Source organism: Sus scrofa, chromosome 9, assembly GCF_054392235.1.
Source record: "Sus scrofa isolate SSC_HxYL_T2T_F1_AM1 chromosome 9, Sscrofa_HxYL_maternal_Yorkshire_Landrace_v2.0, whole genome shotgun sequence".
NCBI classification, from domain to species: domain Eukaryota; kingdom Metazoa; phylum Chordata; class Mammalia; order Artiodactyla; family Suidae; genus Sus; species Sus scrofa.
Window position 1 is genome coordinate 139971807 of NC_139391.1, and position 14226 is coordinate 139986032.

The 14226-nt window shown below is 49.1% G+C and overlaps 1 protein-coding gene across 14 annotated transcripts in view; it reads left to right on the top strand.

Moving 5' to 3' along the window:
- Positions 1-14226, top strand: part of ABCA13 (ATP binding cassette subfamily A member 13) — a 349393-nt gene that overhangs the window by 85864 nt on the left and 249303 nt on the right. For 12 of the 14 annotated variants that reach the window (XR_014816633.1, XR_014816634.1, XR_014816631.1 and 9 more), the window contains 5 exons: positions 5607-5716; positions 6360-6478; positions 9925-10088; positions 11032-11111; positions 11803-11924. Coding sequence is in view for 9 of the 14 variants with exons in the window: in XM_021063900.2 (XP_020919559.2) it covers positions 5607-5716; positions 6360-6478; positions 9925-10088; positions 11032-11111; positions 11803-11924 (595 nt within the window). In the remaining 5 variants the exon portion in view is untranslated. The remainder of the gene's footprint in view (positions 1-5606; positions 5717-6359; positions 6479-9924; positions 10089-11031; positions 11112-11802; positions 11925-14226) is intronic. The other 2 variants (XR_014816635.1, XM_084978171.1) reach the window with 1 other exon arrangement.

A 14226-nucleotide genomic window follows, 5' to 3' on the forward strand; every position in this document is an offset into this window, starting at 1 on the left:
ATGGAACCCGCAACCTCATGGTTCCTAGTCGGATTCGTTAACCACTGAGCCACGACAGGAACTCCCCTTTGGATGATTTTTGAAAAGATTTTTGTCTAAATGAACATTTTATTAAAATCTAGTAAGATAATTTTGATGATTGCCATCTAACTAGTAAACATGTATTGAAGCCTTGTCCCTGGCAATTAATCTCTTTATTATGTTTTCTTATAATTTTGTTATGAAAGTGATAATTAAATTCTATTTTATATGGAACTGAAAAATTGTAATTATATATGTATTTCGATATATATCATGGTCATTAAAAACAAAATTATGGTCACACCCACGGCATGTGGAAGTTCCTGCGCCGGGGATTGAATCCGAGCTGCAGCTGTGACCTATGACTGCAGCAACGACGGATTCTTAACCCTCTGTGCCGCAGCAGGATCTCCTCCTGGCCATATTTGGGATTAATTTATTAACTGCCTAATCACAAATGAAGGGCTTAAACATTTTTTCATTCCGGTTAACCTACCGTGATATTTATATTTGGAATGGATGAAAATTCAAAATTTTACCACAGGTCGTCACATTATGTTCTTTCTTATATCATTTTTTCATCTCTTTTGAAGCTTGTCAGTAGAAAAGGTTAGAGGGGAATTCTAGATCACTCTATGATGTCTGTATCAGTCAGGTCTCAACCATAGAAGTAGAATCAGAACAAAGATTTTGCATAAGGAATCGGCTTTTGCAATTTGGGGGTTGGCTAGACCAAGTCCAAAGCCATCAGGGCAGGCTATGAGGCAAGTTCCCTCAAGAGTAAGCTGAGCCTTCGTGCAGGTTGCTGCAGGCCTGAGCGGCAGGTTGCTGTCCACAGGTAGCGGTCAGGAGGGCAGTGGGGAAGGGGCGCCGTTGGGGAGGTATCGAGCTGCACGTCCAGAGGGGTTGCTGGGGCAGGGAGGTCCTGAGCCATCCACAGAGACCTTCCGACTGATAAAGTCAGGCTTCCCCAGGGTAGCAGCCTTCTTTCGCAGAGGCCTAAAGCTGACTGACTGGGGGCTTTAGTCATGTGATAAATCTCTTCCAGCCACACCTAGGTTAGTGCTTATGCTGCCGCAAAATGGCCATCCCCCACCCATGAGGGCATCACCTGCGTAGCCACCCGGTTCAGAACCATATGGGAAAGGGACTCTGGGCTGTCCCTCAGCCTGGCCCCGCCGACACATCACAGAGCCACTACCTGTCCAGGTGGCTTGCTAGGCCTCTGAACCCTCAGAGGGACGCCACCTCTTACACTGAGCATCACTGTGCAGACAGTTCACGTTGCTTCCCTTTCTAAAGGCAAAGTATGTGGCTGATGAAGTTGTCTGGCTCGAGGCGTCGCAGTGGAAGGGTAAAGGAAATCCATCCACTCTCTTCTTTACTTGGCGACAGAATGTTAATTTTCATCTGGAACGTGCTGCAGCATGGCAGTGTTTTCGTCAGTGTTCCCCTCCCATGACGCCACTATGAAGCACACAGGAAAATCGCTGTGGCAGCCTCTCGAACAACTGCAAGACCCCACCGAGGAGTGAATCAGTATCAATACATTCATACCACGGCACCACCTAACCCGAGGCTGGTTGAATCTGTGGATGCAGAACCACAGACACGGAGGCCGGCCGCAAAGTCAGACGCGGGTTTTTGCTCACACACAGGGTCGGCGCCCATAACCTCATCTGGTTGTCCAGGGGTCAACTGGGTATGTTTTCACTCTTTCATTGCTAACCATGAACTTAAGGAAATACATAGTTAGTATTGTTCCAAAGGAGAAACTTCTAGAACTTTTGAAACTGGATCCTTTTCTTACCTCCACGAAAGCAGACAGATGGGTGCCCCTTCTTTCAGCTTTAAAGGAGAGTGTGTACCATCTCACTGAAAGCTCATTTACATTAGACGACGGAGAATTTTGTTCCGCTGAAGTTCGCGAGAGAGTCTTCACCGCTCGTCTAGGGAAACCTCAGCGAAGAACAAGATGGACAGTGGTCTGGAGTTTCTGAGGGTGGTGAACCAGCTGCCTGCCCGTATGAACAGTTCTGAGGACCTTTCCAAACTCAACCAAGATCTTAGGTCAGCTCTTCCCCCATGAGAGAGACCTTTATGGACATAGCACGTCTCATGGACATGCTTCTGACCTCCCAATTAAGGACTTCTGTGCCTTGTATCCTTTGCTCCAAGAAGTTATACTTGCCACTCTAGCCAGTCTGCCTGCCTTAATCACTTCATTCCCTCTTAAGGGACAGAGCAACGTTAGAAACTACCAAGGGATTCCTCGGCGTTATCCCAGGAGGTGGTGGAGAGAGTCCTGTCTTGGATGCCCTTTTGGAAATGTCTAACCCTTTGGCCATGCTGGGGAGGGCTGATGCTGACATGAGGGGTCTTGCCACATGGGTCCACTCCAGGGTGACACTTCTTAAGCTAGCCAAGAACATTTCAGGAAAGGCGGCCACTGTTTTTAAAACAGGGCCAGGGATTGAACCCGCATCCTTATGGATGCTAGTTGGATTTGTTAACCGCTAAACCACGACAAGAACTCCTAGGATACTCTTTTGTTTTTACATCTGGCTTCCCTAGAGGATTTTGTATAATTCCACCTTACTTTCAAAAGTATCCAGTGGTTTCAGACTCTTTTAATCTACAATTAACTGCTGTGACCATAAGGAAACCAGCATCCATCTCCTCAAGCATGCCAGCAACCCCGATGCTGAGTGGTCTCATGAGTGGTCCAGGAGAGCTTTTAATCACTAAACTGGCTTGCGTTTTGATAGTTAGAAAGCACCGGCACGCTGAAGTTTCCAAATTAACGCATGCTCAGTGCATTATTTAAGGACTGCCTGTACTCTCGCAACAACCGAAACACAAGAATCCAGTAAAAGAAAATTCACGCTGGCTGCGGGAGGTGGCCCTGCTGAGCCCACCGGTGTGTCTGAGCAGGATTGCTCTGTCGCTGACCTGTGGTCACGTCAGTGCCACAGCAGAACGAAAAGTTAAACATTTTTTTTCAGGAAGTTTCATGCTCCCTCTGAAGAAAGCAAATTTAGACTAATACGCTATTGAAAATATCGAATTGCATATAGAAAAATGCAGCTACTGGGGTTCCCGCTGTGGCGCAGCGGGATTGGCGGTGTCTTAGTGCTGGGACACAGGTTTGATCCCGGCCTGGCACCCTGGGTTAGGTAAGCATCCAGGATTGCCGCAGCTGTGGCTTAGGTCTCCACGGTGGCTTTGATCTGATCCCTGGCCCTGAAACGCCATATGCCTCAGGGTGGCCAAAAATGAAAAAAAAAAGAGGAGACTTTGCTGTGGTCCCTGGATGCTGTGCTTTGGGCTGTCCACATGTCTTGGCACCTTCTTCATCTGCCCTGGCAAAGGGAGCACAGGCCTGGATGACGCAATTAGCCGAGATTTCCATAGGGACGGCGCGTGAGAAACCAGGAGGCCTGTATCTTTTTTTTTTTTTTCTTAAATGATTTCTATTTTTTCCATTATAGTTGATTTACAGTGTTCTGTCAATTTCTGCTGTACAGCAAAGTGACCTAGTCACACATAAGTATATGCATTCTTTTTCTCACATTACCCTCCATTGTGTTCCATCGAAAGTGATTAGATATAGTTCCCAGTGCTATGCAGAATCTCATTGCTTATCCATTCCAAAGGCAATAGTTTGCATCTATTAACCCCATGCTCCCTGTCCATCCCACTCCGTCTTCCTCCCCCTTGGCAACCACAAGTCTGTTCTCCAAGTCCATGAGTTTCTTTCCTGTGGAAAGGTTTATTTGTGCGGTATATTAGATTCCAGATATAAGTGATATCATATGGTATTTGTCTTTCTCTTTCTGACTTACTTCACTCAGTACTAGGGTCTCTAGTTCCATTCATGTTGCTGCAAATGGCATTCTTTTGTTCTTTTTTATGGCTGAGTAGTATTCCATTGCATGTATGTACCACATCTTCTTAATCCATTCATCTGTGGTGGACATTTAGGTTGTTTCCATGTCTTGGCTATTGTGAATAGTGCTGCATTGAATATATGGGTGCATGTGTATTTTTCAAGGAAAGTTTTGTCTGGATAGATGCCCAAGAGTGGGATTGCTGGGTCATATGGTAGTTCTCTGTATAATTTTCTAAGGTACCTCCATACTGATCTCCATAGTGGTTGTACCAGTTTACATTCCCACCAACTGGGCAGGAGGGTTCCCTTTTCTCCACACCCTCTCCAGCATTTGCTATTTGTGGACTTATTAATAATGGCCATTCTGACTGGTGTGAGGTGGTATGTTTTGATTTGCATTCCTCTAATAATCAGGGATGTTGAGCATTTTTTCATGTGCTTCTTGGCCACCTGTATATCTTCCTTGGAAAAATGTCTATTCAGGTCTTTTGCCCATTTTTCCATTGGGTTGTTGATTTTTTTTTTTTTTGATGTTGAATTATCTAAGTTGTTTGTATATTTTAGAGATTAAGCCCTTGTCAGTTGCATCATTTGAAACTATTTTCTTCCATTCTGTAAGTTGTCTTTTTTTTTTATGATTTCCTTTGCTGTGCAAAAGCTTGTCAGTTTGCTTAGTTCCCATTGGTTTATTGTTTTATTTCTGTTGCCTTTGAGACTGACCTAAGAAAACATTTGTAAGGTTGATGTCAGAGAATGTTGTGCCTGTGTTCTGTCCTAGGAGTTTGATGGTGTCTTACGTTTAAGTCTTTACACCATTTTGAGTTTATTTTTGTGTATGGTATGAGGAGATCTTCCAGTTTCATTGATTTACATGCGGCTTTTTTTTTTTTTTCAGTCAATCTCCAGGTCTTATCAAGGATATTTCTTTTCAGGGCATCTCCTTGGGCTGAAGGACCCTCAATGAGTTAATGGGGCCCACAGTAAAAAGAAAAATAAATTGAAACTTTCTTCTTTTAGAAGTGCTTCACAGACACCATGATTTACCTGCTTAGTTGCGTCCGATGTTTAGGATGGTCTTGAGTTTTGTACAGAGCATATACACTCATCAGAGAGTAGAACAAAAGTCACGTGCGGTTAGAAAGATAAGAGTTAAAGCTGTGAGTTACTTTAACTCCGTGGCGTTATGACATCGCTCGGAAGAAGGGTCAAATTCTGAGCAACTGGGCAGCTCATTAAAAAGGTGGTCAAGAGGCTTTTCCCCCGAATCTTCCAAGCAGACTCCCTAAGGACCCACAGCACATATGCGCACATGTAAACACACATACGCATTACGACACCCTAGGAGTCTGCTTCAAGATCAGATCTTACTTACGTACTAATCTACTGGTAAGAGCGGATTCTCATCGCTGCCTGGAGACCACGGGAATCTTCACCTTGCTTTGTCCTTCTGTCCTGATCATGTACCTTTGTGTTTCAAGAGAACAGGTCAAGGCAAAAAAGGGAGAGAGCACCTATCAGGTTGATTGGCAACAAAATGATGCTTTGAACTAAAACAGGAGACCCAGCATCTCCTAGCCTGTGTCTAGTGTGATCTCTGGGCTTGCACGTGTGTTACGACTGTGCCTGCCCGGAGAAGCGCCGTGCTCAGCCTGCAGCCTTCACCCTCTAACGCAGGTGTCTGTTTTTCCCTAAGCGCTGTGGAAGCGTGTCGGATTTTCCAGCAGCCTCTGAAGCCCCTGGGAGCCTCGGTGACTCTGCAGAAAGTGAAGTTGCTGGTCCTGCGTCTGCTTGTCATCTTTGCAGGTGGGCTGCTCACATGATCGAGGCGGCGAGGTGCCGCTGCCTGTTTTCAGAGCTTGGCTGGGAGTGAGTTGGGTCGGGGTTGCCCCGAGTTTCGGTTAGAATAAAGCACAGGCTTCTTGCCTGGTGTCAGAGACCCTGAGGGCCTGGCCCACACATCCCCTTCCAAGTGCCATGACCTTCTCTAGCCAAGGCGAGCGGCCCCTCCCTGCCCTGAGCTGGGCTTCTGGGTGCTGTGTCTCTGCTCGTGGAACCTGCTGCCCTGTCGTGATGGCTGGAGCTGGGCATCTCTTCCAGGGGGAATGCCTCCCTCTCCTTTGCTGGAGGGTGTGGGATGGATTGGGAATTTGGGGTTAATAGATGCAGACTATTGCCTTTGGAATGGATGAGCAATGCGATCCTGCTGTGTAGCACTGGGAACTATATCTAGTCACTTATTATGGAGCAGGATCATGTGAGAAAAAAGAATGTATACATGTATGTGTAACTGGGTCACCATGCTGGACAGTAGAAAATTGACAAAACACTATAAACCAGCTATAACAGAAAAAAAAAATTCATAATATTAAAAACGCCCTGATTGTAGAGTGGCTAGTTCAGGACAGGACCATCGAATCATTGCTTCTCGGTGTGTTTCCTCCGGCAGAAAACCCTCCCCTGGCCACGGACATCCTGTGTGCCACTCTGAGCTGCCAGCAAGGCCGGATAAGGAGCCTGGTTTTGTCTGCTCTGCAAGGCATCATCTTGGTGCACGACCACTCTCAGGTTTGTCGTCTTGGATGTCTCAGAGGTGTTTGTGGTCATTCCGATTGGCCCAGGCTGGTCTCGCCGTTCCGGGTTTGGTGCTTAAGCCGGAGGGACTGTGCCACTGACTTGTGTGGGCGTCACGGCCGCAGGCTCGCGCGGGAGTCAGGCCGCTGGCTCGTGTGGGCATCACGGCCGCAGGCTGTGCCTCTCACGTCGTCTGCTGGGTTCTCCTGGCACAGACTTGTGAGAGCTGCTTGTTAAAAGTGTAAGAGGTTTGCTGCTGGTTCTTTGTCCCTTATTTTTTTTTCCTTTTTTCTTTTTAGGGCCGCCCCTTGCGACATGTGGAAGTTCCTGGGCTAGGAGTGGAATCGGAGCTGCCGCCACCGGCCTAAACCACAGCCACAGCAATGCTGGATCTGAGCTGCATCTGTGACCTGCACCGCAGCTCGTGGCAACGCTGGATCCTGAACCCAGCGAGTGAGGCCAGTGACTGAACCCACATCCTCAACAGATATTGGGTTCTTAGCCTACTGAGCCACAGCAGGAACTCCAGCTCCACAGTGTGTCAAGGTCACAGTGATTTATTTATTCCAGGCTGTGCAGATCTTTGTGAGGTGTTACATGTGATTAAAAACAAAACCAAAACCCCGTATAGACGATTTGTGAGTGCTGAGATGGGAGACTCCAGCTTTTGAAACAACTGCCTCAAAGACTGTATCTAAAGTGTAAATGATGACAGAGTGGTCACCGATCTGGCTGCTAAGAGTTGGGTCAGTTTCGATGAAGTGCAGAAGTTCCTGGCTTTGATGACAGACAGGGAACCTGCAAAGCTCCTCCGGCGGGTCCGAGCTTCCACGGCCTGAGTCCTTCAGAAAAAGAGACGTCGTCCAGGCCGTGGGGTATGAGGTGCTCTGTGCCCGACGAGCGGGCAAGAGGCATCATGCCGCTTTTCGTTTCCAAAAAAATCTCTACTTGGGTGTTCTAGCACACAGTGCTCTCAGCACCAGCATGGCACATTCCATCGGCGGTGAGCGTCTGCGTGTGCAGCACACACGTCTAAGTCTGCACGCACTTCCCTGGACACGGCAGTGCTGCCGGATATCATGTATTTCACATCCTCAGAACTTACTTCGTCAGACTGGGCTTCCATCACCCAGTCCTTCCCAATCCTTCCCAGTCCCAGGGTATGGTGATTGTGGGACAGCATCGACGTTAAGTCAGTAGGTAATATTTTAATAGATACATCTGTGAGCTCCATGGGGCTCAGAAACTACGTTTGAAAATTGGCAGCGCATGCCCAGGGAGCCTCAGCATTTCTGGGACGAGCTGAGTTGGCGGATGTGGCCGGGGCTCGAGGCTGAATGGTTTCCTACCACCACCTCGGATCCACCTGCGGCAGCACTGCACCTGCAGAGCAGGTCTGGTACACGTCCCTGCCCAGTTCCTGGGTGGGAACAGGCCTGTTCCAGCCGAGAAGGAGAGTCTGCTGTGTGCTGCCCTCCCTCCCCGTGATCTCAGCTTCCTGGGGGCCAGCCTCAGGCCTCCCACCTGACAGGACGCTGCCCGCCTGGAGCCAGTGTGCCCTTGAGGAGGGGTTGGGGCTCCCCTTGCAGGGTCTTTGCTGCTCGGGGTGTGGGGGGGCACCTCCCTCTCTACAACCCCCCCCGACCCCCACATTTCAAGATTAGCATGTTATTACATTTAAGGATAAAATATATAGTGGGAATTTTATAAATGAGTGGAGTTAAATTAATTTGCATGTAAATACAAACTAAAGGGGCTTTTTTTTTTTCTTTCTTTTTTTAAATATTAAGGCTGCAGCTGCAGCACATGGAAGTCCCTGGGTTAGGGGTCGAATGGAGCTGCAGCTGCTGGCCCACATACACCACAGCCACAGCAACACCGCATCGGAGCCACATCTGGGCCACAACTGGGACACCGCATCGGAGCCACATCTGAGCCACAACTGGGACACCGCATCGGAGCCACATCTTGTGGCAACGCTGGATCCTTATCCCACTGAGCAGGGCCAGGGATCAAAGCTGCGTCCTCGTGGACACTATGTCCAGGTTCTTAACCTGCTGCGCCACAACAGGCACTCCCTGGAGGTGCTAATGAGGGAACAGTCCACAGGCAGGGCCCACTGCAGCTCGTGTTACTCAACCTGCCTTCTCAGAGATGAGGCTCCTCATTTGTGCCCGTGGTTCCGACCCGGGTGTGTCTGTGCACCTGTGGGCCGGGAGGAGAGGCCTCCACAGGGGAAGGGACGCGCGGGGCTGGGAAGTGTTGGAGGTTCTGTCCCGGTGCTGAGCCCCTCGTGGTGGCCTGCGTTTGCTGCTCTCACCACATGCTCAAGCTCCTGGTCCTGAGAAGCCCTGCTGCCCACACAGACCCCCGCTCCCCTGATCCTGGGGACCCCTGAGGGATGGACTCAGAGCTCAGGTCCCTCCACTGTGACACTTCGGTACCCCTCACATTTCACCCGCTGGCAACATGGATTTGTTAGTGCTCTGATCATCTGAAGGATTCATGACTTTCCTTTGTAGGAAAAAACATTTAGTTAGAAGTTTTGTTTATTAAAATATATTGACTTAGGCACTGTCCCATGTCACCATGACCTGGGACTTGCATCCGACATCAGGAAGGACTGGGCGATGCGATGGAAACACAGTCTGATGAGATTAGCAAGTTCTGATGAGGTGGAACCAATGACATACAGCAGAAGGGCCGTGTCCAAGGAAACGTGTATAGACTGATACATGTGTCTGTACACACGCACGCACATGCCTGCTGCTTTGGGGCTTGTTTTCAATTTTAAATTACCTGTATTTGTCAGTTACTATTACATACAATAAATGCTCTACATGTTTATCAATTTATTGGTATTATAAATATATATATATTTTGCAACATGATTGGTCTTTTATAAAGTTGTTTATGCTTATAAAAGATGCTGATAAGATATCTGCAGAGTCTTAGAATCAGGGCCCAGAGCAGGGATTTTTCCAGGAAGATCCTCAGAGCCCTGGGGCTTCTCCCTGCCCCCCCATTCCCCCATCTCCTCCTCCCCCACCTCCCCCCAACCCCGAGGGGAGACCCGAGACCCTCCAGCCTGCACTGCAGACCGTCGAGGCAGGCCGCCCTCTGGACACACACATGGCTTCTTTTCAGTCCTTGGTGGCTATGAATTTGGAAAAGCTTCCGTTTCCAGGCCGGGAAGGAGCTCCAGGAGGCCATCAGTAGGGGGCGCTGGTCCCCGCCGTGCCTTCGAGAACCTGCCCTCTGGTTCCCAGCCGGGGCTCCTCAAGGCCCCGCAGTGCGCATGACCCTTGGGCAGGATCCGCGGCCCCGTCCTCGGCGCCGGGTTTCCCGAGACCCAGGCCCACCCGCTGACAGCTTCCCAGGCCAGCGCTCACCCGAACCAGTACGTGTGCTTCTGACCGGATCTTTGCCGTGTTTTCTAGGAACTGGAGAAGACGTGGGCCTTTCCGCATCAGCTCAGCTGTGAAGGCCTCCGCAGGAATCTTTCCAGCACCTTGGAAAGCTTCCGGAGCAGCTTGGAAAAGGCCCGCGAGCAGGGCTGTGAATGCGGGCGCCGCCCGGCCCCCGGCCCGCAGCGCACACGCAGGTGCGCCCGCGCCTCCCGCCTCCGGTGTCCTCCTTCCTAAAGACGATGTGTCCGTCCTGCACTTTTAAATTATGCAACACACTCTTAATATTCATGTTAATACCTATATTTTCTCACCGATGCCAGTTTCCCATGACTTTTTTTTTTTTTTGTCTTTTTAGGGCTGCACTTGTGGCCTATGGAAGTTCCTGGGTTAGGGGTGGAATGGGAGCCACAGCTGCTGGCCTACACCACAGTCACAGCAATGGGGCATCCGGGCCCCATCTGTGACCTGCACCACAGCTCACACCAACAGCAACGCCGGATCCTTAGCCCGCTGAGCGGGGCCAGGGATCGAGCCTGCATCCTCACGGATACCGGTCAGGTTTGTTACCGTTGAGCCATGATGGGAACTCCTCCCAGGACATGTTTTTAAAAAACTGTAAATTGTAGGAACTGTTGGGGACCAGATGTTCAAGCAAAATAGTAGGCTCTGAGATTTCAGTACGGCACTGAATGTGTACTCTAAGAACGGTTAACAGTTTTTCAAATTGCGTTCAAGGTGGATTGATTCGGTTCTGTACAGTCAGAGTGTAAAGCACTGGGAGAGGAAATCGGGCCCTTGGTTTCCTGCAGTGACCTAGTCACAGAAAGAGGAGGTTCTTGGGACTTGTCGATGTCCGGATTTCTCCTCCATCCCAGATCTGTCCTCTCCGTCCCCTCCTTGTTCGTGAGACGCCGTCCCTGTGCCCCTCCTCCCCGAGTCCCCTCGCCCTCCAGGGCCGCCGTCGTGTTAACGGCATCACACACGGGGAGACATCGGGTGTCTGAGTATCTCAGGAATTGTATAGAAATGTGATCGTGTGCAGCTCATTTCCAGGGATCCGAGGGAGTGCTCTTCACTCCAGCATTGCTTCTGATGTTTTATCTTCCCTAAATGAGCTTTAATTTTCTGCCCTTTTAGGTTGGTCCAAAGCCTCGAGAAGATTTTGGTGTCTGGGAATCCCATAGTGACTTTTCTTAGCAATTTCACAGTAACTGAGGGTAAGTACATCTTTCCACCATGTTTGCTTGATTAAAAAATTAAATTTAGTTTCTCACACACATATATTTTTGAAATAAAACCTATAAAGGGAGTTATGCGGTCCGTATGTGATAAATAATAATTTAGAGCCTGGCTACTCTGATGTATTTGGAGTTGAGAAGAAAGTCCTAAAACCCTGGGTACCAAAGCCAAGAGGGAAAGAGCGATGAGCTTCCCTGGTCTGAGTGTCTTCCTGGCCCTGCCCTCCTGGAGCGGGAGCATTTGCGGGCCTGTTTCGCCATATGTTCCATCTGTACAGTTCTAAAAGCCCACGAAGCATTGGTCCGTCCAGTCTGAAGCATCCTGGCAAAGCTCCTCTTGTTAAGAAAAGTTAAGATGAGTAGAAAATGGAGAGAAGTGAGTTTCCTATAGCGCCCAGTCACTGTTCCCTAAGAAAAAACACCTCTTTCTAGAGTAAATCATACAATACACAGGTCTTAGAGGGAGGAACCCACATAACCAGGGGTTTTCTTTTACTTCCAGGATAAATTCTCTCCGTTAGTCCTAGAAGCTGAGGTGATGTGACTTTATTTAGTGCCTCTGGTGGGCTGGACCTAGCAAAGGAATTATCCCGGCCGCGTCTTGTTGTCACAGGCAGGAGTAGCCCCAGCAGTTGTCCCCGCCTGACCTCCCTCTTGGGGTGTTTTCCAGACGTCAAGGTGAAGGATTTGATGCAGAACGTCACCAGGGTAACAGAGGAGCTTCGCTCTTCTCTTGGCATCTCAGCGGAAACCATCGGTAGCATTTTAGAAGCAAATCTTTCCCACTCAAAGGTACGGCTCGCTGCTTCTCCACTCTGCCCGCCCCACAGGCCCTCGGCAGCCAGGAGCTGTCGGCTTCTGCAGTCCTTTCTCGCTCTCTCCTCCCACGGCCGTGGGTGCCTGTGAATGATGGATGTGGTGGCAGAGAGGAAGTGAGAGAACAAGCTGGCAGCCCCAGGGCGTTATTGTCCCTTGGGGTCTTTAATTTCTTGTCTTTTTTCTTTCTCTTCTTATGGCCACACCTGCGGCACATGGAAGTTTCCAAGCTAGGGGTTGAATCGACGCTGCAGCCGCAGGTCTGCCCCATAGCCACAGCAATGCCAGATCTGAGCTGCATTTGCTACCTGTGCCGAAGCTTGCGCCAAAGCCAGATCCTTAACCCACCGAGCAAGGCCAGGGATTGAACCGGCATCCTCTCGGACACTATGTTAAGTTCTTAACCCGCTGAGCCACGGTGGAAACTCCAGGGTCTTATTTTCATAGTATTGTCTTCATTGGGTTGGAAAAGATAAAATCCATGGTGATATTTATTCTAGTGATTCCCAGACGGATGCACAGCCGCCCCGGGTCTTGTCCGGATAATGGATTTCCTTTAAATAGGAAGTCATTGTACGACCTGGCAGCACACTGTGGGGGTGCTTAGTGTGACAGCAGTGGGCACCCCTCCAGTGCTTGGGAGCACTGATTAGGGCCACAGAGTTATCGAATCCGACTAGGAACCATGAGGTTGCAGGTTCGATCCCTGGCCTCTCTCAGTGGGTTAAGGATCCACCATTGCCGTGAGCTGTAGTGTAGGTCACAGATACGGCTCAGATCCTGGGTGGCTGTGCCTGTGGTGTAGGCCAGTGGCTACAGCTCCAATTCTACCCCTAGCCCGGGAACCTCCATATGCTGCAGGTGCAGCCCTAGAAAAAGGCAAAAAGACCAAAAAAAAGAAAAGGGAATTAACCTGCATTAGCAGAGGAATAGATTAGAAGCTAGGAACACAGAATTTAAGTTACAGTATCATCAAGTGCTTATGGAAAGTCACCAGGTGTCTTCCTTCAAGGAAAATATCAAAGGTGGCTTATTGGGTCGCACGTAGGCAGGGTCCGGGGTCCAGGTGGAGTGAGGAGACCACCTCGTGCGCTGCCCTAAATGTAAACAGTGGTCAGATTTGGTTTAAACCTCTACTTGCTGGACAGGGGAGTGGAGCATGACCGAATGAAGTAGCTGCCAGGCAGTGCTGCACGAGCAGGGCCGGTTTAGCTAACGTGGGGCTCCCTTCCAAATTCAGAAAAAAAAAAAAAAAGATGGCACATCCTTAAATAATTCCAAAGAGGAGTTTCACAGTCATTTCAATCTATGACAACATCATTTAATAAATCACCTTAGATATTTTGAATATCCCTTGTTCGAGTGAAATAAAATAGACACCAGGCTTGAAGAGCTCTCCAGCAGACGAACTAAGGAAAACTTAGTCTAGTTTATTTCATGAATGTAGACAAAACTTAAGTGACTGCCTAAGTTCTGCAAATGCCTCTGATAATCATGCCTCTGATAATGCAACATTAATCATCTTCCTAAAATAGTGTAATAATCAATTTTAACCAATCTCCTGCTGTCTGAAAACCCCCATTTCAGTAAAGCTTAAGCAACTTCCTCGCTTTCACTTGGTAAGCCATCCTGCAGTAGGATGCCTCTGAGCTCACGCTAGTTTCAGGTTTGAGGTACCCCTGTTGGCTGTTGGTTTCTCACTCAATAAGACATTCCTATCAAGAAAAACACAAGTTGCTGTCGTGGCTCAGCAGAAACGAATCCGACTCGGAACCATGAGGTTGCGGGTTCGATTCCTGGCCTTTCTCAGTGAGTTAAGGATTCGGCATTTCCATAAGCTGTGGGGTAGGTCACAGATGCAGCTCAGATCTGGCGTTGCTGTGGCTGTGGTGCAGGCTGGCGGCTACTGCTCCCATTCAACCCCTAGCCTGGGAACCTCCATGTGCGGTGATTGCAGCCCCCCCCAAAACAAAACAAAACAAAACCCAGCAAGCAAGCAAATAAACAAAGAGCCCCCCAAACCAAATTCAGAATGTTACAATCTAGGGTTTGATGGTTGCTGCCCAGTTACGCTGTTGGCCACCAGGTGTCGCTGGCATCCTGCCGGAGAAGGCCTGCGGCGTGAGATGCTCTTGCTCCCGAGATGGCCGTGCTGTGCTTTTGACATTCACGCGTCTCTTGGACAATATAAGCCTTTATGGATGGTCACCTAAGTAGCTGGACAGTTAGTCGGGTCATTGGAGGAGTATTAAGAAAGCTTGCATTCTGAGGCTTCAAG